This window comes from Empidonax traillii, unplaced genomic scaffold (genome assembly GCF_003031625.1).
Source record: "Empidonax traillii isolate 1590-97213 ecotype Southwest subspecies unplaced genomic scaffold, ASM303162v1 scaffold46:size3806547, whole genome shotgun sequence".
NCBI classification, from domain to species: Eukaryota; Metazoa; Chordata; class Aves; order Passeriformes; family Tyrannidae; genus Empidonax; species Empidonax traillii.
The window spans coordinates 2,715,161-2,736,272 of NW_020955239.1; the positions used below are offsets into that span (position 1 = coordinate 2,715,161).

Below are 21,112 nucleotides of genomic sequence, written 5' to 3' on the forward strand. Positions count from 1 at the left end.
CATGAACAAGGTGGCTTGCTTCTCCATCACCTCCAAGTATGACAAAGGAAATCCCCTCAGCAGGTAAGGGAAACACAGACTCATACCCTGCTCCTACTGACAAAGATGAGCCCTAGCTCAGCTCATGGCATCTGCAGGGGTGCACTGGCTTTGTCCCAGTGCCTTCTCAGCATGGTTTGCGTGCTAGGGGGTAGCATGATGCACATCCCTAGCACACGAACAAGCTGCAAAGGGTGAAAAATCAAGGGCTTTTTCCTCGCTGAATTCTCTGTTGCCTCTGCTAAGCACATGGATGATCACATTTGATTTTTCAAAGGCTCTTTATCTAGCCTAATTCAGGTAGATTTTCTCAAAGGTGGCAGAAGGCACACCTATGTCACACAGAACACTCATCTGTTGCATTTTGAGGTCTGGCTGCAAAACATGGCTGAAAGACAGCATTCAAAAGAAAATATTTTCACTTTAAAACATGCAGGAACCCATTTTCCCCCTCAATCTTATTCTCAAAAGTAGAAGAGAAGAGGGTAAAAATTTCCATCCAAAGCCAGTCTGAGCTAGAATCCAGGGACAGGAAAATTCCAGGCCATGTCTTTCAAACCTGGCAAGATAGTTAAGTGTCTCAAAGCAAAGACAGGATAACAATAATGACTACCACGGTTACTAAGGGGGGGGGGGCAACAACTGTAATCAGGGGGATTGTTAACCCCCATTTACCAAAAGTAAAACTGAGGCAAGAAAAGATGAAAAGCATAACTGAAAATACCAGGCATCCTTAAACACGAGCAACACAACCAGTGTCTCCTTGAGGTATCACTATTCTTTTAAATCCTAAAAATACTGTTGGTGTCTCTAGAGAGGACCTGAGCAGGTTGTCGAATAGCCGTGATGTTGGTGCAGAAATACGGTGGTGGCTCCCATCAGGGTTATGCAGGTCCGGCTGGCCGACGAGCCCTGGCTCTGCGCAGCATGAATGAGGCAAAGTCGCTGCGAGACACAGATCAGGCACGCAGTGGCTCAAAGCCTGAGTGAGGCAGCTCTGCCAAGCAGGCAGCGTGCAGAGGAGCCAGCACGGGTGTGCCTGCACCCCTGAGCTGCTGCTGGTCAGGAGTACTCAAGTGCACAGCACAGAGACGCTCGAGTGACCCTGCACTGTGCCAGCCAGGTTTGATACAGCCACTCGTGAATCAGAGTGAATAAACCATGCCAAAAGCTCCTCTCCTGCAAAGCCAATTAGGTGCCTCTCCACTGTGATCGCTTATATGCAGTATCTGCAAGAGCTTATCTGACTCCTAAGGAAAAACATGGAAGCTAGCACAGGTCTGGCGCTGCGTCCGGGCTGCAAAGCCCTCTCCTAACCCAGGCTCTGGGGAACACAGTGCAAATATAAGCATGGCCCCAGGAGGTCTTATTATCGGTGGAATGACCCCTGCCATGCCAAACACAGACTGTTTCCAGGGGAAGCTTCCAGATGTATTTGCTTTCGCCTCACTACCCAGTATCTATGGCATCTGTGTGCTTCACGGTCCAGACAACGCTACTCTGCATGACCTCAGTGTAACAAGAGAAGCACTCTACCCTGGAAAGACCAGAGGTAACAATTCCCTGCACAGCAACCCTCAGGAAATCACCAGCTTCATCCTCCTGCCCCAAGGCAGAATTTCCTACAGTTCTGTCACCCTGCCAGCTGCTGGATAAACTTATTCCTAGAGGCCTTCTTCCACTGTGCAAACTCCACACCTTCCCCAGCCAGCCTTCTCCAAAAGTTGTTGAGCTCTCCTGTATGTGAGACACCTCCAAGGAAGATGCAGATCCTATAGAAGAGTACGTATGGCACTCTGGCACCTGGGGTTAAGGTTAAAACTGTTTGGGTTTCTGCAGGACAGCATGAGCACACAAGCAAAATGAGCCCTGAGAGCTTTAATAAACTACACGCATCCTTACATGGAGAGCAGCCCATAAGATAAAGAACTTCTTCACAGAGTCTCTGAAGTCTATACATGGTCTATTTGTGTATCTGCACTGATGGTAGCGTAGATACATTCACAGAGCACAACACACCCTTGTACATAATGACAAGGGAAAAACATTGCAGTTCTGCCTGGCTGGGCCCCAAGTCAGTGCAGTTTTGCTCCTAACCTTTATCCTTATTACATGTCTTAGTTCATGGTTACAGTGGGAACAGTAATACAGCACCCACGTTTTTTCCCAGACAAACCCTTGTCATTCATTCCCTTCCTAGAGGTGGGGAAAGCAAGACCCAGATGTACGCACTCTCCACTGTGCAAGTTTAAAAGAGAGCAGAGGGAAGACACATAGCCTTATAGTCCTCTGCCACATTATGCAGGCAGCACCTCCTCTTGCCACCTGATTCCCAAGGCTGGTCAGGGAAAAAAAGCCTGAAAACAGGTAGGAACTTCAGCCTCCAGGCAAGAAAGAGCGGAAGTTATCTGGAAGATGAATGGAAAACACAGCACTGGTGAAGTCCTGTGTTTCCCCATTGGAGAAAAAAACAAAACACCAGAGTTTTCCTACCCAAACTCTCAGTACAGCAAAAGAAGTCCAAAGAAATCACACAAAGTATTGCCATGCTGTTGTTTTGCTGGTGTCAACCACTGCAGAACAAAAAAGATGAGGTTGTTCAGGCACAACCAGCCTGCTGCCAGAGGACATCCCTTCAATCTCTCTGCACGCTCCATAAAACCATGGGTTGGGACATGACAAAAAGCAGACCCTGCACCTTTCTAGTCTACATCTATCAGCGTGCTTGTGCAGTGATAACCAAAATAGCCGTGAACTCCTCCAGTGACTTGACTACAGCCGCCCCATCTACTTATCAAACCATCTGCAGGAGGAGGTGAGGAGGATGTGTAGTTCTTAACCATTTTCTTTGGTGCTCATTTACTCTGTGTATCTGCATAATCACAGACAGGATTTGAAATGAGGGCTGGTTCATGCACATAGGGAAATACAAATTTCCCTACCCCACAGAGATAATGGCTTCAGCCCCTACTCATCCCCACATTACCAATGGGAAAAACGTGTAGGGGCAGGGTGGGGGGATAGTCATGAGCAGAAGCCGTGATCTGACTCTGTCAGCAGATGACTTCTATTTGCACTCGTTAGCACTGCCCTAGCGTGAGCTAACACCACCCCCTCGGGTAATTTAAATTTATAAAAAAAAAATAGAAGAAGAAAAAAAAAAGCCTGTATTTCTATATTTAGGAGGTTAGGATAATCGGGGTGGAAGAGCCCATCTGTTTGGCGTTCACTCCAGCTGCTATGGATGCGGAAATTTGTCTATTTTCTTTCCTTTTGCCTGTTTCAACTTGTCCTGGCTGACTGTGAGAGACAGAGAGCGAACCTGATGTGTGGCCACAGCCATTTAGGTATGAAACTGTGCACCATCCAATTGGAATCACAGCAGAACCAGCTGGCATAGCCAGAGTCTTTCCAAGCTAGTGTAGAATACTTAATAATAATTATTATATTATAATATTATATTTTTATTGATGCTGTCCATAAGTCTATGTTTATAACACTGGACACAGGATGACAGAAAGGCACAAGACAAGATAAAACACATCTTAGACCTCTATAAAAGTCCATTTTAGGAAGACAGCCTCCCCTCTGCCACATCCTTCTTTTGGGACAGTTCCCCAAATAAAGCTGGATTTCTGTGGGATGCTGATTCATTATCAGTGGCACTAGCCACTGGATGGAGACATAGCCACACTTCTTTGCAAACTAACCTCCTCTGCCATTTCCGTCTCAAGGTTCTATGAAAGTGAACCCAAGCTAAATTCAGAAGCAGCCTTTGATCTCCCACCTTCCTGAGCTGACCAGGCTCTGGTCCCAGAATAATGAGGATGCAGTTACCTCAAGTAGTCTGTTGATGCTTTTCCAGTCATAGATGCAAGTGCCCACAGCCCTTGCAGGATATAGCATGCCCCTTTAAACCTAATGCAGTGCTACTTATTTTGCTGCTAAAGGCATTCCTGTAGTGTGACAGGAAACGTGGCAGACTGTTGGGACCATTTGTTGTTTATCTTGTTTGGTATAGGTGATTGGTTTTTAATTTCACAGTGTTCATCGCTGAGGTCATAAAAGGTGCCAAGGATGAGCAATAAGCATGGATAAATTTTCTGTGATTAATGTTCAGAAAGCCTTAGAAAGAGGAAAGAAGACTGTTGGCGCAAAATTTGGAATTGCACTGCCAGCTTTTCCTTACAGTATGCTCTCCAGCCCTGGGGCTGGAATCATAGGACATAACACGGAGAAAGACAGTGGGTGAGGAGCATGGATCGATAAATAGTAATATAGATTGGGGAACACACAGTCCAGGGACTCCACAGTCCTCCCTGCAGCACACACTCCTAGTGCAGCTCCAGCACTCCTTTCTTCTTCCTGACAAAAGTTTTCTCACCTTCCCAGCTACACAAAGCTGTTGATTTCTATGTGTGCAAGACTGGGATCTGGACCATCTCCTAAACGGCAAGACGTGGACAGAGGTCCAAAAACTCTCCTTTTGGAAAAAGCCATGGAAAAAGCCATCTTCTCATGTACATAGTGCAAGTCACTTGGATATAAACACTGGTGGACATTGATGACCACATTTTGCAGGCTTGTCCCTGTGATATGTCTGGTCTGGGGCTTCGGTGCAGAGCATGGCTTGGGTGCATTTCTGATCACTGATATAAGAAACAACACCTTACTCCTTTGACTCTCTGCTCCAAAGAGGTTGCTTTAGCCCTTGCAAGTCAGCAGGAACAGTTGCTGTTCTTCATCCAAAATTGACTGCCTATTTCTGCAGTTGCATCCCACACATCATTCATCACCTAGAGATGGCTTTCTCCCTTCCCAGATTCCAGACCACACTGGCCTGAGCCATCTCTGGTCTTCTGCTAGCTACTTAGACTCAATATGTTCATGGGCATTGTGGCCCAGAAATGATTGTTTCCTTGGAATACAAGGCCCCTGCGCCCATCCCTCCTCTGACAGAAGAGAAAAGGCCTTAAAGGTATTACTTGCCTTTCCATAGGATTCATGAAATTAGATGGGCAGGTACAGGTGAGGTACTCAGTGCCACGCTCAACCCTCTGTTAGACATAAGAGACCCCACAAAGTTCAGCCTGAAGGCACAAATGGGAAGAACATGAGGTCTCACTGGTTCACAAACCCACAAAATCAACTCTTCAATTGTGTCTTTCCAGCAGGCCAGTGAAACACCACCTGCGTTACAAAGCTGAAAGATCTAACACACAACTTCAGAAGCTGCTTTCCCTAATGTGTAGCTTTCAAAAGTTGCACAGAAGAATGTAAACCTTTAGCAGTTTACATTGTTATGACAGGTCTTTAAGATGTTAGAGTAACTTATACCTGTTCCTTGCAGATTCAGAGAAAGTTATCGTTTCTCTGATGGTCACTTTTGTCAAACAATATTTAATATTTCCAAATGATTTTTTTTTAGAGTCATGATAAGTGGATAAAAGAACATGGAAAATATTCTAAAATATGAGAAATCTTTAAAAATTAAGATATAAATAAAATAGTAACTTAAACTAATGGCTGAGGATTTGGGGAGAGGGTTTTTTATTTTTTCAATTCTTCATGTTAATTCCTCCAGTATTTAAGGGGCAAAAATACACAAAAGGACATGCATGGGAAACTTCGGATTAACTGCCTTGTATTTGATGAAATCGGAAATACTGCAACTTAATGCAGTATTTAAATCATTGTTTCCCCCTCTCCCATCCAAAAGATGCAATGCCCCATAATTGCAGATAAGGAAACAAAATTCTCTTGCATTTTCACTTTCATAAAAGATAAATTTGTTTTTTCCTCTATTTTGGTCCCTAGTTCAGAAAACCACTTAAACATATGCTGAAGTTCATAATTTGCCACTCTACCACTTATGCATCTACTCAAGAATATGCCTGAAGTCAGGCATATGCACAGCACACTGTGGACCTTACAGCGTTCTGTTCATTTCTGCAACTATTCTAATTCAGTGACGTGAATGTACAAGGAAGTAACACATTTTGAGCAATTTTAGCACTCGCTGACAAAAGTGAATTTCGAACTTGCCTATCCATGCAAACAGTCTGAATAATTATTAAAAAGTAATAGCTTATTCTTGCTACCTTTCAGAAACTGCTGAATTCTAACAATTACTTTGTCAGGATAGTGAAATACTAAAGCATGAACTTTTGCTCTGTATCACTGCTGAGCAACGAAACCTGGAGCTGAAATGCTCCTACCCCTCCTACAAACAGTAAAAAAAAAACCCACCAAACCTGCTCACAAGCTTGCAGTATGTCAAATATTATTTGTAGAAGCTATTCAGTAAGTAATCTCAAGTAAGTAAAATGCAAAGAAACCACAGGATGTTCACAAACAGTTTGCAAATAGAAATGGAAGAGGAATTCATTAAATAAATTATTTGCTATAAATTATTCACCTACCTCTAATCTTACTACCACTTAGACTATAAAATTCATTCCATAAAAGATACAGGATTCGTGCCATAAATGATAGAGGATACATAACAAGGCATCATTAACTTATGCATTTCCCAGTGCTGCTTTATTTTGGCTGTCCAGTTATATATGCATTATTATATATTATATATATACACATGCATTAAGACAGCCTTTTAACTTTAATGGACTTTGAGTGTAATACGTTTCTGTTTTAAAAGTTGAGCTAAGGAGACCTGGTCTGATTTTAGACTGTGTTTTGATTTTGAGCTCCAAGGCTGAATAACTCTTCAAATCTAAGAGAACAAACCAAGCTGTTCTCTGAGCAAAGCCAAAACAAATGGAAGTCTTACACAGTTGGCTAATTTAATGAGATTTACACAACTTGGGCCCATTTCACATAAATTCACAGTGAGGGCTGGACATTTCTTTGTGTCCATCAAGCAACATATTGAACTCTTTCATAAAGGTGGGAGATGCAGGAGATGCATCAGAGAGCTAAGGGAAGAGAAAGATCTAGAAGAAGATCACCGTCAGGGGAAAATAGTGGCTTTCTGAGACCTGCTGGCTCTACACTGGCTCACAGGGTCGCCATCATACCCACCTGAATCACTTTTCCCCTTCTGAAGCTACAAGACAAGCTGTCACCTGTGCCCTGGCTATATGGCCAGAGCAACAAATTCCAAAAAAAAAACCCCTAAAATACTCTATGAAATTCATTTTAGCCATGAAAACAAAATCCATGAAGAGTTCTTACTCGTAAGCAAGGATGAAGGCAGCTTTTTCATCTTGTTTGTGTCCTGCCTTGTTCTAAATGACAGCTATGCTCCACTACTAATTTGGTCTCCAGCAGTTGTTTTATTTTCTTAATATCATAACTGTTTACTTTTAATTAAAAGTATGATGATTGTCACTGAATTTCTCCATTTGTAGAAAGCTGATGCAAGGTGTCATTCTTTGGTTATGGAGGAAGAGAATAAAAAAAGATTCTTGCAGTTGTAGAAAGAATCTCTTGATTATCTGCAAAGCAAATTCTATTGCTGCTATTTGCAGTGAGTTGCAATGAAATGCTACACCTCATCATCTATGCACATTTTTACTCCTTGGAAATGGAAGAAGGGTTAGTTTTGCAGAGCTTCACCATTCTGGACTGACTCATAGCAGACTCAGTCCAGTGGATGTTAGGTGCATTTGTCAAGCCCGAGCACAGCACAGAGGCCCTACACACAGTGTTATTACACACTGGTATTTCCACAGTACTTATGAGTGTTTTAAAAGACCCTCAGCTCAGGGCCAGAGGAGGCAAGGGCATAGGGTCCATTCACATCAGACACCTCTTGAAGACTCCAGTCCTAGGTCCTGACCCAGAGACCTTAAAATCTAAATAAGCTTTACCATGGCAGTTGCTACGCCAAACACAGGGAAAATAGCTGTGGATCTGCTGGCAAGACTGCTTCCACTCCTTGCTTATTTTCAATATAAATTCACATCAGCTAGGCTGTTTAAAGGGAACCTGGGGGAATTGAGCACGTAATTCCCAGAGTTACCTTATAAAATCCCAATTGTAACAGACAGTGCTCTAATTTTTTTCCCATTTCCAGAGTGAAGTCACACCATGGATAGAGAATGGATAAGGTGGGAGGGCTGTATTAAACCAGATGGAAACTATGGTTTCCTTGAGCAGTGAAGACTAATTCAAAATGCATGAGGACCAGATCCACTCCTCTATAGCAGTGCTCTGGCTAGCACATCTCCATCATCCATTGCAAAGCTCACAAAGAAATAAATTGAAGGCAGGCCAGTCTTGTAGAGCATCCTGGGCCTCCCAAACCAGCCCTGAGTTCTAAGCTATCCCTGGTTGACCTCACAGAAGAACCCAGTGGGGAAAGATTTCCTCCAAAGGGTCCTCAAGGCACAGATGGTTTAAGATTGCCACCAGTGTCACAGACTGCACCCAGTATGTGAACAGGCAGAGTCAAGGAAGAGACATCATCCCCAGTGACCCCAGGGCCACCTCTCTGGGGGTCCTGTGCACGATATTCATCATGAAGGTGGTCGAGACAAGGATGAGGGAAGAGACATTCAATTTAGTCACTGTAGATTTTCTTTAAAGGCTCAAAGTTGATAATCATCCAGGAGCCAATGCCATAAAAACTCAGGATCAAAACTATTCAGCAGGCCGCTAACTAAATCAGTGGGCAGGCAGCATGGTCCCTTGGGAAAGGCATGGGCTGGCACTCAGGAGATTCAGGCTTCAACCCCAGGTTGCTGGTGGGAATCCTACATGACAGTGGGAAAGGCACTTCCCATCTCTGGGCCTCAGTTTTCCCCATCCACTGCATGATGATCTAAATAACACGGCTGTTACCTGAGTCAGTGAAGAGGAAGATTATACAAAGATTAACATTAAAAATGTGGGTGGGTGGAGTGAAGCATAGATATGAAAGGTTCTGAAAAACACACGGGCCTCTGTCTTCATGCTCCTCATCTCTTTCTACAGAGTGGTTGCTAAAAGCAAAAATAATATGCTTTCCCTACAAAGGCAGCACAAAGCAGATACATATATTTAGATCACTGTGCAAACAAACACCAACCTTTGTCCATGGTAGAAAAATGGTAGCCAGTGGTATAGAGGGGGAGAAAGACAAAGACATCTGAAGTCACCCTGAAACAAGGAAAGGAGCCAGATCTCTGGGACAGATTCAGCTCTAGTATAAACACTGATGCTAGCCATACTCAAGAAGGTCAGGAATAAATGGCAAAGCTCTCACGAGCCTGACCTGGAGGTCCATCAGGTGCTAGACGTATATAGGACAAGCACTCATCTTCCTGCATGTCAAACAAGTAATTTCAAACCCCTAAACAAATGGTAGGACACTGCAGCAGAAGTAACCCTCAGGAAGGACAGGACAAAACACCTTTTCAGTCATTTTATTTTGCAGCTTTTTTGGCCTGCATAGCTATCCCCCTTGCTTGGCTGAGGGTGTCACATGCTGCTTTTCCTCTCTCAGGAGAGATAGATCTTCCACTAGGGCCACTCACTCGACTCTAACCCCAATATGTGTTCTACCCCTTCTACTTGTTTGAAGCATAGAAGTGGCAGCACAGAGACCCAGTGGCAGCAGGTGGGAATGGAGCCCGCATTTCCTAATCTCCAGCACTCATAGCCAAAAAAAAAAAAAAAAAAAAAAAAAAAAAAAAAAAAAAAAAAAAGCAAAACAACAAAACAAAACAAAAAGGAAAAAGCAAAAAATAAAGAGCTCCCCCACCCCCCTGGTTTCTCCCTTACATGCATAGCATCATCGCTGCTGAGTTGCAGCCTCAGAGAAAGAAAAGAAAGAGGCCCAAAAGGCAGCTAGGAAACCCACCGTCCATTGGCTTCCCTCCACGCGAAGCGAGCGGACTCCTTCTGCTGCAGTGACTTGGCAAGCACACCTCGCTCTGACTCAGCACCTCGCCGACACCTCCTGTCAATTATTCCCACAAACTGCTGACTCCGGAAGGGCTATTTGCAATTAGGATGCAACACAAGCCGGTGGCGGTGGGATGCCTCATCTCCCCCCCTTCCCCCGCAGCAGTCCCCTCCACTGGAGCCCTCTGGCTCAGAGCTGGAGCTCCCAGTGAAGGTGAAGCAGTGGGGGACGGGGATGTAGTCCAGGAGGGCTGGAGGATGGGGACTAAAGGGGTGGGGGAAACCTGCCTGCGTTGTACCTATTCTGTGGATAAACAGACAACTGCTGTCAATGTGGCAGCTGAAATACAGTCTCAGAAAGGGGAAAAAAAAAAAAGCAAAGCAGCCACTGGGAATAGGGATGAAAGCAGCAAGAACAGATGAAACTATGCAAAAAAGCTACTGTAGAGCTAACTAATATAACAGCATTCCCTAAAGAACAAGCAAAACACAGCCTTGCTGCAACTCCATGCAGCTGAAAAACACAAGCCTACTCTCTGTATCCAAGGCATTTTCAGTGCAAAAGAGGAAGGCGCTGACTGCGAATGAGTCCCCTAATGAGGGCCCAGGGCACACCAGCTGTTTCAGGGGCAAAAGGAAGGGCTGCCCTTGACAAGCCAAGGACACAATAATTTTGCAGACAGATGGAGGCTATTCTGTCCCTCTGCCAAGTAGCCAAGGTCCTCCCAACCTCTCCGAGCCACTAGCTTGCAACACACAGTCCAGAAGCCAAGCAGGCTTGCAGCCTAGCAGCTCCACAATCAATGGAGACACCCAGACATCAAGCCCGTCAAACAGTGAAACACACTCAGCTGTGGAAGCAGCCCAGAATCCACACAAGCCAAGCAGTGCCCTGCAGAAGCCCTCTGGCACTTTCTCATGCATCTTCACTAAAACAACAGGGCCTTCCACCCACCCCTCTCTCCTTCCCCAAGGATCATGGTGAGCTTCAGGCCCCACTCACTGGCACAGGCAGTGAGAGGCAGCAGAACTAGGGATGCACAAGAACTGGAGGGACTCAGAGCACATCCTGCAGGAGCACCCAAGGACTTTTCAACCAAGAAACAGAGCTGTACTTTCTGAGATATCATTTCTAAACCAAACATTTCATAGAGTGCAGCTAATGCTGACAGACCACATGTGAACACAAGTCAGAGCAGGCAGATGTGAAGCTGGAGCAAAAGGCTCCAAGGAGCATTTAAGTTTTGATGCTGAAGCCTGCAGTGAACCATTCCCTATGACATGAGGCAACATCCACTTTATACAGCCATACCAACCAACAAAGTGTCCAACATGTCTTGTAGTCTGTGTGCCCACAGCTGCAGAATTTATCGCACACTAATGACCCACCTGATCAGGTAAGGAATATCTACTGCACCACGTGAGCGAGAGAGAAGGAACAAAGTCAAAGTAAACAAATATATAGTGACTTCAGCAATATGTTCAGGAATTAGCTAAGTGTCGCAGCAGGTTACAATTCTGCAGCATCTTAAAGAGTGTAGGTAGGACTTGGAACAACCTGTCCCAAGGCACTCAGAATCTAAACCACTGCAACTCATGCAAAGATGCTAAGCAATGGGAACTGCAACTGTGGCAAAGACACAAAGGAACAGAGACTGCTACATAATCAAATTTAACATCCCTGTGAGAAAAACGGTACCAGAACTTTGCATTGTGCCTCTCGAATATTAGAAAAAAACAATTACAAGTAGAAACAGTCAAAACAACCTAACTCTAAAAGCAGTAAAATTAAAGTTGTTACACTCTGTACAGTGGTGTGTTGAATTTATCTCAGAATCGACACTGAAAAGGTAGTTGGTGCCCCTAAACAAAAAACTGCTGAAAAGCAAGGGAGCACATTGTGTGGCCAAACAAAAGGAACAAGAACTGATTCTGTCTAAGCAGTTGCTTCATAAAATGGTAGGTAGGACTGAGAGCAAAAGTCAAAAAACAACCCTTTCAGTACATTCAAAGGACAGGTCCAGAAGTGCTGAACAGGAAGAGAATGAAATTTCTCAAGTAGCTGTACTGCTAGCAAAGACAAGCAAGCTCTTTCCAAGTCCTGAAGTTAGCAATGTTCCCCCTAAGAGAGGGTATAGGATAGCCTGGAAGTTGTAGCAGGGCTTGGTTAAACCAGGACAATACCCTAAGCCCCAAAAAGTACATAACAGGAGACAAACCAGCTTGGTGTCTGCTCAGGGGAACTTGTGGACCTTCAATTCACTTGAATTTGGGAAGGAAAAGGACAGGACTAAGTGATTAATTTTCTGCCACTTCAAAGTACACCTGCTAAATTGTTCTGGGCAGGATGCCAGTTCAGTGCCAGACCTGTCCCCTGCTTGCCTGGTGTGGGAAATTCTCCCCTTGCTTCACGCTCAGTGGGGTCCAGGCCACTCGGGGTCAGACTGAGTCCAGAGCTTCTGCCCCACCACTCAGTGCTCAGGCTCAGAGGCATGGGAGCCCCTCTCCCCCTGTCCTTGCTCTGTCCCTGATTACAAAGGATTACCCCCAGGTTTCATACCACTTCTGGAGTGGTTTAATCTATTCCTTAATATCTGGAAGAGAGACAGGAAGCTGGCAAAGTGATTTGGGCTGGCTGAGACAAAAGAAGATTGAGATAGACTTCCAAGGGATCTAACAAAGCTCAGCAAGTGGGCAGCATAATGCAAGATGAAATTCAACATTACCAAACGGACAGTAATAAGAACTTGAGAGAATAATCTGAACTACTCACATACCATGGGGCTCTAATTCAAATGTAATCACTTGAGAAAAATATCTTGGTATCACTGTGAACAGCTAAATGAAAACATCTGTTCAACATATAACAGTGGTCAAAGAAGCAAGCAAGCTGTTAGGATGTATGAAGGCGGAGGCTGAAAAGGATGCTGCAAGTATTCAAATGCCGCCATGAACGCTGACAGTGCACCCTCAGCTGGAACTGCTGTGGTTACTTCTGGATGGCACATTTGAAAATGCAGAAGGCAGAGAAAGATTTCATCATTCACTTGTCAAAAACGCTTAGTGGTCAAGCACAGTTAAAACTTGGACAATTAAATTTAGAGACAAGTTTGATAGAGATTATCAAATGGGAATGAAGAAGTGAAATGTGTGCTTCTCTATGTTTTTGTTTGTTTGTTTTTTCAAGAGAAAAAATGAAAGGTTGTTCAACATAACTGAAGAGCAGGAAACATGACTGGATGTAAGGAAAATATTATTTTCCTTTCCTTTTTTTACTTTTTCTGCTTATTCTAAACAGAGCAATAATTAACTAGCAGGAGTGATTAGTCCATGTTATCATAAAGTCAGGAGCTCAGCAGAAATCATAGAGGCCTATGCATTTACAAGGATACTGGAAACACCCACAGATATGTCAGGTAGAATGAAAATTTTTTTGAAAATGAAAAAAATAGAAAGAAAAGAGCATAGCAGCACTATACCCTTATGCTTCCAGGCATTAGCCAACTTCTAATTAATGAGGATTAGGAAGCAGTCTCCCCAGTGGGCATGCAGAGAGGGTGTAGTAACCCACTCGCTCCTGGCAGATGCTGTTAACATGTCCAGCAGAGGAAGAGCCGAGCATGGACAGCCCACCTGCAGTCTACTCTATTTGGGAGGCTGAAGTGTTAGTGCCCAGTGGGATTGCACAGCAACCCTTCCAAACACCAACTGAACGGGCTGCAAGAAGGGACTTGTTTAGCCCAGCTCAACCTGGCTCCTGGCAAGGGGGGAAGTTTTATGTCTCTTGCTTTGCAAGTGGAGGAGGCTTCTCTGAGGAAAGGGGAGGGCATGGACATTTTTTCACTTTGCATTGATAGAAGGAATACATATGACCTAATTCATATTATGGCAAGGAAGTGGAGTACGGACATGCCCTGAAATTAAGAGAAAATTGTGTAGGCATTGAAATCCTGAGCAATACATACCATTCCAGCCTACTCCTGTGGCTCTGGCATGACACCAGACTCCTCCTTGCTAAATGTTTGGTACTAATTGCTCTTTCTGGAGGTTTTGGCACCTCCCATTGAAGCATCCAGCTTTGGCCATGCCACCACAGACCAGTGGTCTGACCTGACCCAGCACTCCTTAGACAGGCTGCTGCAGATATGCACCACATATTGCAAACAGCATATCACCAAAGACACTCCTGGCTTCAGCATTCCGAGTAAAAATGAACCCCAGACGTAACTAAGTGAACTTCAAACATCAGCTTTCTCCCACTGATACTTGTGAAACACAAGATCGTGCTCTCATAGCTAGGTTGGCTCACGAGAGTATGAGAAAATAAATGCACAAATTTTGGTCCCTAAGGAAGCAATCTGATCAGTCTAATACCAAAATTGCATTCGAAATTAACTGCATGCAGAGATGCAAATGCACAAGTATGCTATGCTGCCAGGAGGAGACCAGTGGCTCTGCACATGCACTAATAATAAGAGTCTGAGCTTGACCTGCTAGTACTGACTTCTCCAGTGACTGTTCAGAAGGGGAAAGAAAGATTAACAAATGGGCTGTATTTTTTGAACAGAAACTTTCCGTACCTCATATGCCATAAACTGCCTCTTTTGGTACAGACAATGTTCTACAGCACAATGAATAAGGAGGGGACAACAACAATGCCACATACATGTATATGGTGTTTGCATACATGTGTCAAGATGGCAAAAGTAATGAGCAGAGCTTGTGCACTACTACCATTGCAAGTTGGTTTTTATCACTATTGTTTTTAAATGCCACATAGAAATAAAAAGTAGCAACCACTAAGGCTTTTACTGCAGTAACTTCCACAAAACCAAAACTTATCAAACATAGGTTGTTTTGTAAAATCATAACTGTATTTCAAAAGAAAAAACGTGAAAAAAAAGTAAAAAATACAGAAATGTCCAACTTATGCATCTTTGGGATGAAAAGTTTGACTTTTCACATAAAAATACCTTTTTGCTTAGGGTACTTTGCTGTATTGGAATAATACAATTTGAGGAAGAGACACAGTATCAGTGTCCTAAGATGGAATTTCTCTCAAACATTTCTTTTCAAAACCATCAAAGCATTTGACTTCTATTTCCGTTTAGAATGAAGCCAAATTCCTCAATCCGGATGAAACAGAGCATTTGTTCTCAGCTCAGCTCAAGAAGTGGAAAAAAGGCAGAATCCAGAAAAGACACAAGTGACCTCCAAAACCAAAAAGATGAAAACTTGTAAGGAAAAAAAAAAAAAAACAACAAAAAACCCAAGAGTTCCCTGTGCACAGTTAAAAATGCTGTGCTTTCTCCCTGGTGCACAAGACATGAAACACTTGCGAGAAAAAAGTAGGGAGGCATATGACTAGAAGCCCTGTAATTGTGACTTCTCTAAAGGAGAAGCTAGGCAGATGCCCTACCTGACAGCAAGAAAATCAGTTCATCTCTGCACACATCAGTTTTCTGTGCTATTAATCAAACTGACTGCCCTTACAAAGTAAGTTTGGAGACTCTCTATTAGTTAATGTTCGTAAATGACTGTGCAAACACAAGGTAGTATTAAGCAGGGAACAGTCTTTGTTACACCACTATTTGTTAAACAACCAGGAGCTAAATTTCTCTCTGAACATTTACAAAAGGGAAGGCAGCATTAGTGCTCCACAAGGAAAAAACTACAAAGAACAGATTTTCAGTGCATGCACTTCTCCTTGAAATAACTGTGTTAAAAGCACTTTACTTAAAAAGCACGATGATAGTAGCATCCTGCTAAATATAGATGACTCACCACAATTTAGTAGTGAACATCCCTAAAGTGGACCATTACATTATTGCTTAACCTGCTGCATAAATTTAAGCATCCTCCTGTGGTTACAGTTTGTACCAAGACACTCAAGACTACTACCAGCATCCGTGACCTTCAGTGGGTCACGAGGTCTCTCTGGGTCTCACTTTCTCCATCTGTACGATTGATACAAGAATAAAAACACTACTCCACGATGAAGGCAGGAGAAAGGATTCCTAAGTTTCCTTAAGAGTTGTTTATACCATACTTTGTATATCCGTATTAGTACCAAGAAACTAAATATAGCTGCTCTTGAGGCACTTTGAGATCCCTTGAGAATGGAATCTTATAAAAGAAAATTGTGGTTTAGGCAATACTGAAGACACAGAGATAAAGAATCGGTTTCCAGAATAAAGGAATGATGCCCACTTCAGAGATGCAAGAAGTAGTTAATGCATCTGTGTTTACCGCTGGGGACCAAGGTCAGGTCGTGAGCAAAATGATTTATCTACACGTCACAAAACCACACAGCTTGACACAAATGGCAATCTGTTCCAAAAAAACTGCATAAGCGTGGAAGGGCAAGGGACTGACACAGTATTCTCTTGCTAAGGGCTGAGGACCTGGTGCAGGGCTGGGAAGGATATGCAGGCTAGCACAAGGGTGCTGCAAGGCCAGAACACTTTCAGCTGTGAGAACCTCAGACTGACAGGAGGGTGATTTCAGGTGAAGACTAGAAGAGTCATGTGAAAAGTTGTGGACTTGCTGTTGAATTAATGCACTACTGCCAGGCACCCTCACCCTCACACCCTACCCTGCTCTTGCAAGATCCAGCTGTGGCAGACCGTATCACACTGAAATATCCCCTGTTGCAATACTATGTCACAGGATCCAAACATCATGCAATTAAAAAAAAAAAGTCAGTTCTGCAGTCTAAGTGTACCCAATGTGTGATTTCTACCACATTTGACAATTTGCAGTATGCTATTTCTGGCTACATAGCAGGATTAATTAGCACTCACAGGTTTGGTTTCAAAGCTCTAAACAGAATTCCCTCCTATCTTTCCCTAAACTTCACCAGGGAGCTAGAAAAAATATAATTTCCACCAAATTAATTAAGCTCATAATGCTTTAGAGTGAAAACATAGATGCTGCCCCTGCCCCAGGACCATTAACCATGGATTTAACAGGCCCAGAAAGCAGACATCTAGCGCCAGTTACAAAATCATTGCTACTCTACAAATTGCACAAGCACATAAGTAAATAGGACTGTAATACCTGATTGACATTTTGCTAAGAAGTCTGACTGTATTTTATCATAGGTATAAAGTGTGAGAGTTCTGAAAAGGTCCTTTTTTTCCCCAACACTTTTCATTTGTTTGGCATTAAGTATTTTGTCTGATTATACAGTCTCACAGTTTAAGCCTTTCACTTAGATATCACTTTGCATATGACCCCTTCATTTTTGTTCTCTATATTCTAAACCAATCTAAAATGTAAAACAAACAAACAAACAAACAAAAACACCAAAAACACAAACCAAAACAAAACTAAACAAACAAACCCAAACAAACAAAACCAAACAAACCCCACAAAAAACTAAAACAAACACCAGAAATCACTGTTCTTAGCCAGGCTTGGCAACTCAGAGCAGAAATACTTACTAACTTTCTGCAAACGTTGTTTAGGAAAAAATTCTCCCAATTTAATTTCAGCTTTCATGAGTGTGTGTTCCTTACCCCTTAGCAGGCTTTTCTATTCAAGAGCCACTGAAAATATGACCACACTACCTAACACAGAAATAACTGTGTACCACAGCTATTTTCATCTACCACCAACTTCTAAAGACTTTTCCTAAGACAAAATGAAAAAAGCAAGCTTGACACACAGGTGTTTCATTTGGGTAATCTTTAGGTCTTGAAGGAAAGAGCAAGAAAAAGCACTACGTTATTGCAGAGAAATATTTAATGGAAAAGTGTGTTTCTGTACCTAGTTGTGTCCAATGTCATTGCTCCCGTATGCCCTCAACCAAAAAAGAAAACTAGATATTGAGTCAATCTTTGAGCTTAAAGAGATAATTAAATGCTCCTTTAATTTTAACCTTAAATCTGATCACCATTGTATGTTTTTGCAGCAATATCACATCAAAGAAGCACTTCACCACCTACAAGCCTCTAAATCCAGTAAGCACAGAAACGTTCTAGATATTTACACCTTTGCAATGTCTGCCGAAAAAAACCTGTAGCACTGAGAACCTGAAAGTAATTTAATTCCCTTTCCAAAACGAGAAAAGGCCAAAAACGCAAACAAATAGTGTGAAGTAAGGAAGCTGATGTGATTTCTTTCAATTAAATGCTAACAATTTTTTTCCCCCCATAATTTATATCTTTGAAGTCAGCAGGTGCAATTTCCAGTTAATACATCTGACTCAGACTCCAAAACATTTTCTGAGGACAGGACGCAGGGTGCTTTTGAAGCTGAAGCATTTGTGAAAAGTTGATCTTATCCATCACAAGACTTATTTTTCAGCAGGTCCTGGGTAGAGGGGAACAGCCTGTTGTGCCTCGCAGGGCAGTAACAGCTAGGCACAGCTGCCCAAGCAGCAGACTCCACCCAGATCCAGACTGTCAGGAGGTTTCATCCAGACCTTGCTGAGACATCTCTGGTCTTCTCATGAGAGATCTCGTAATTTCTTACTGTCCTCCCAGTCTCAGGGATCCCTTGCAGAAGGTCCCACAGTGTCCCAGTAGTGAAGCTGGCCAGCAGCCGTGCTCAGCTGTATCAAAGCTGTGCGGAGGCAGACTGCGGAGCAGACCTCTGCAGAACTACTTAGCCGAGCTCTGGATAAATCAAAAGAAAATTGCCCTATAGACCTCAGTAAACCATAACCGAGCAGGCCTGCTCTAAAGTTTGGCATTACTTGAAAGAAGTCATTACCACCTGATCAACAGATGAGTCTGAACATCTTGCACTTTGTAATTTCTTCTGTTGCCCTTATCACAGCACCTCCTGGTGCTCTTCGGCAATGCACTAAGTGATGTGAGTAGCATCTGTCACATGCAATTTGTTTCCTCTCCACACAGGGACCAGGGTACACACCTTATTTTGGAAGGCCTTTGGGGGCGGGAGGTGAAGTGATTTGTGTGTCTCCTCATTCCCAGGGGCAGGCACGTATCTTAGAGCTGAAGCAGTGTGCCGTGCGCCTGGAAGGAGGAGGCAGAGGGGAGGACCCTCGGGGGACACACAGGGCTCCGGGCAGCCTGTCACCATCTCTGCAGAAAGTTCCCTGCTGCCTCAGGGCCTGAGGGATAGACCAGAGTTTTCCACCCAGGTGAGCTTACCAAGGGGCTAGGCCCAGACAACTGAGCCTAACGTGAAGCCCAGTTTAAAGCAAGTTTTACAGCACTGTAAAAAAAAAAAAAATGAAATATGTATACATCTAATAACAGTAGGAAGGATGCTGCAGCGGAGGCAGCAAAAGGAGCCGAGCGGAGCAGCGCTCCTTCCCCACGTCTGCCTGCAAAAGCACTCGCCCGCCGCCGCATTCCCGAGCATCACCGGCGGGACCGCAATCAAAACTTACCCACGGACGGGGCATCGCCGCGGGACCGGTGCGGGCGACCCCAGGGCCGCACGGCGATGCGCCGTCCGTGGGCACCGCGCCCCGCTCCACCCGAGCAGCACTCACCTCGCAGGGCCAGGAGCGCGGCCAGGGCTACCGGCACCCACCTCCCGCCGCCGCCGGGGCGCCGCCGCGTCATGCCGGGCCGGGCGAGGAGCGCGGACGGGCCACCGAGCCCTGCCTGTCCCCGCCGCCGCAGGTGCCGCCGCCGGTGGTGCCGCCGCCGCCGCCGCCGTCCCGGGACCGCCCGCTCGCGGCGAGGCTCCGCCGTGCCCCGAGCCCCGGTCGCCCGGGGAGGGCGGCAGGCGCGGCGGCCGGACCGAGAGCGCAGCCTGGCGGCCCCGAGCCGCCCCCGCAACCCGCCGGGCTGCGGCTGTCACCCCCCGCACGGCACCGTCCCGGCGCGCAGCGGCACGTCCCACCACCCTCCTCCTCTCTCCGCACAAACTGGGGGTTCCCCCCCCACCTCCTCCCCTTCCTCGCCAACCCGATGCCGCTGCATCCGTAGGGATGCTACACGGGCCAGGGTGAGGAGGTGCGGTCCAACACAGGGATGGAGATTGCACCCCCACTGCTTCTCTGGATCACCGCGGCAGCGTGGGGGCTTCTTCTCTCCAGAGCCTGCCTACAGCTGCATTGAAGACGACGGCAGCAGCACACAGCAAAACATTTGAGATGGGCTGCATGGCACCGGTCACTGCTGCAGCGCACAGTATAAACACTGCAAAGGTATGAGCCACCCTAACTGCCATTGAGGAGGCTGGGAAACACGGGTATTCAGCTCTCCTAAGAATCCGACCAAGGTATCTCTGAAGGGAGCGAGGCAGTTCTTGGAGTTGGGGAACCGCAATACTGTGTAACGCAAGAGTCGCCAACAAGTTGTGTCACAAGCTTAAGTAATTACAGTCCTTAAGGCTACATGGAAAAATTAATCAATTGAAAATCAGCACACAACAAGTATGTATGTAGAGAGTGGGAAGGGAGAAAAGGGGCCTTTTATGAATTTAGGGTGGTCATCTGGGGAAAGAATCAAAGCAGAAAACTCGCACAGACTGACTCCTCACACATGTCCATCTCCCTGTCCAAGTCTGACCACGGTAGTTTTGATTTGTGAAAATAAGCATTTTCACTAGGAAAATTCTCTAACAATTCTGCCAAATGTCCAATTGCTTCACTTCTCTACCCAAAGTTTTCTCCCCACCAAATCACAGCCATGCAGCCTTTGCATCTTGCTGGCAGAAGCTTCTCACTACCTCCCTTCCCAGTCAGAGTCTCTGGGAGCATCCCCATGCCCAGCCTACCCTATTGCTCAGCACTGCTCAGGTTTCTGCCTCCTCAGTTGCCACAAAAGATGCACTGACCCTTTACATGGCTGCATTGCCACTATGAAGGGGGTGGGGGGAAGCTGTATCTGGGAGTCAGGATGACAGTGAAAATTATCAGGGGTAGCAGAACAGAAATCACTATAAGAAACATGAAAGAAGTAAGCTGGTGCCCATGAAAACAGTATGTGGCAAACTAGCTACCATCTCACCAGCCGAGGTTTAGCTCTGTCATCAAGCTTTGGCACACTTCTAATAGAGGACCAGGTAAAAGTGTCACCCCAGCAGTCCAGGTTTATCAATTATTTTTGTTCTAAAAAAACCCAAACAAACTACTAATTCTATTTATAAGGAGCAATGGCTGACATGTCCTTACCAGGAAGCAAAACTGCTGACTACCTTATGGGCTGCGGTTTCACTGAGCAAGGAGTGGCACAGAGGGGTGAGAAGGCAGATGGTGATGGATGCAGGGGCTGTACCCCCCATTTCCTTCCAGGTT

At 44.8% G+C, this 21,112-nt stretch overlaps 1 protein-coding gene across 2 annotated transcripts in view; it reads right to left on the bottom strand.

The window, feature by feature from the left end:
• Positions 1–19,917, bottom strand: part of IGSF11 (immunoglobulin superfamily member 11) — a 102,344-nt gene extending 82,427 nt beyond the window's left edge. Inside the window, exon 1 of one of the 2 annotated variants that reach the window (XM_027878855.1) lies at positions 19,358–19,917. In XM_027878855.1, coding sequence (XP_027734656.1) covers positions 19,358–19,430 — 73 coding nt within the window. In that variant the 5' untranslated portion in view covers positions 19,431–19,917. Of the gene's footprint in view, positions 1–9,844; positions 9,984–19,357 lie in introns of those variants that run through there. The other variant, XM_027878856.1, reaches the window with a different exon arrangement.
• Positions 19,918–21,112: the final 1,195 nt, after the last annotated feature.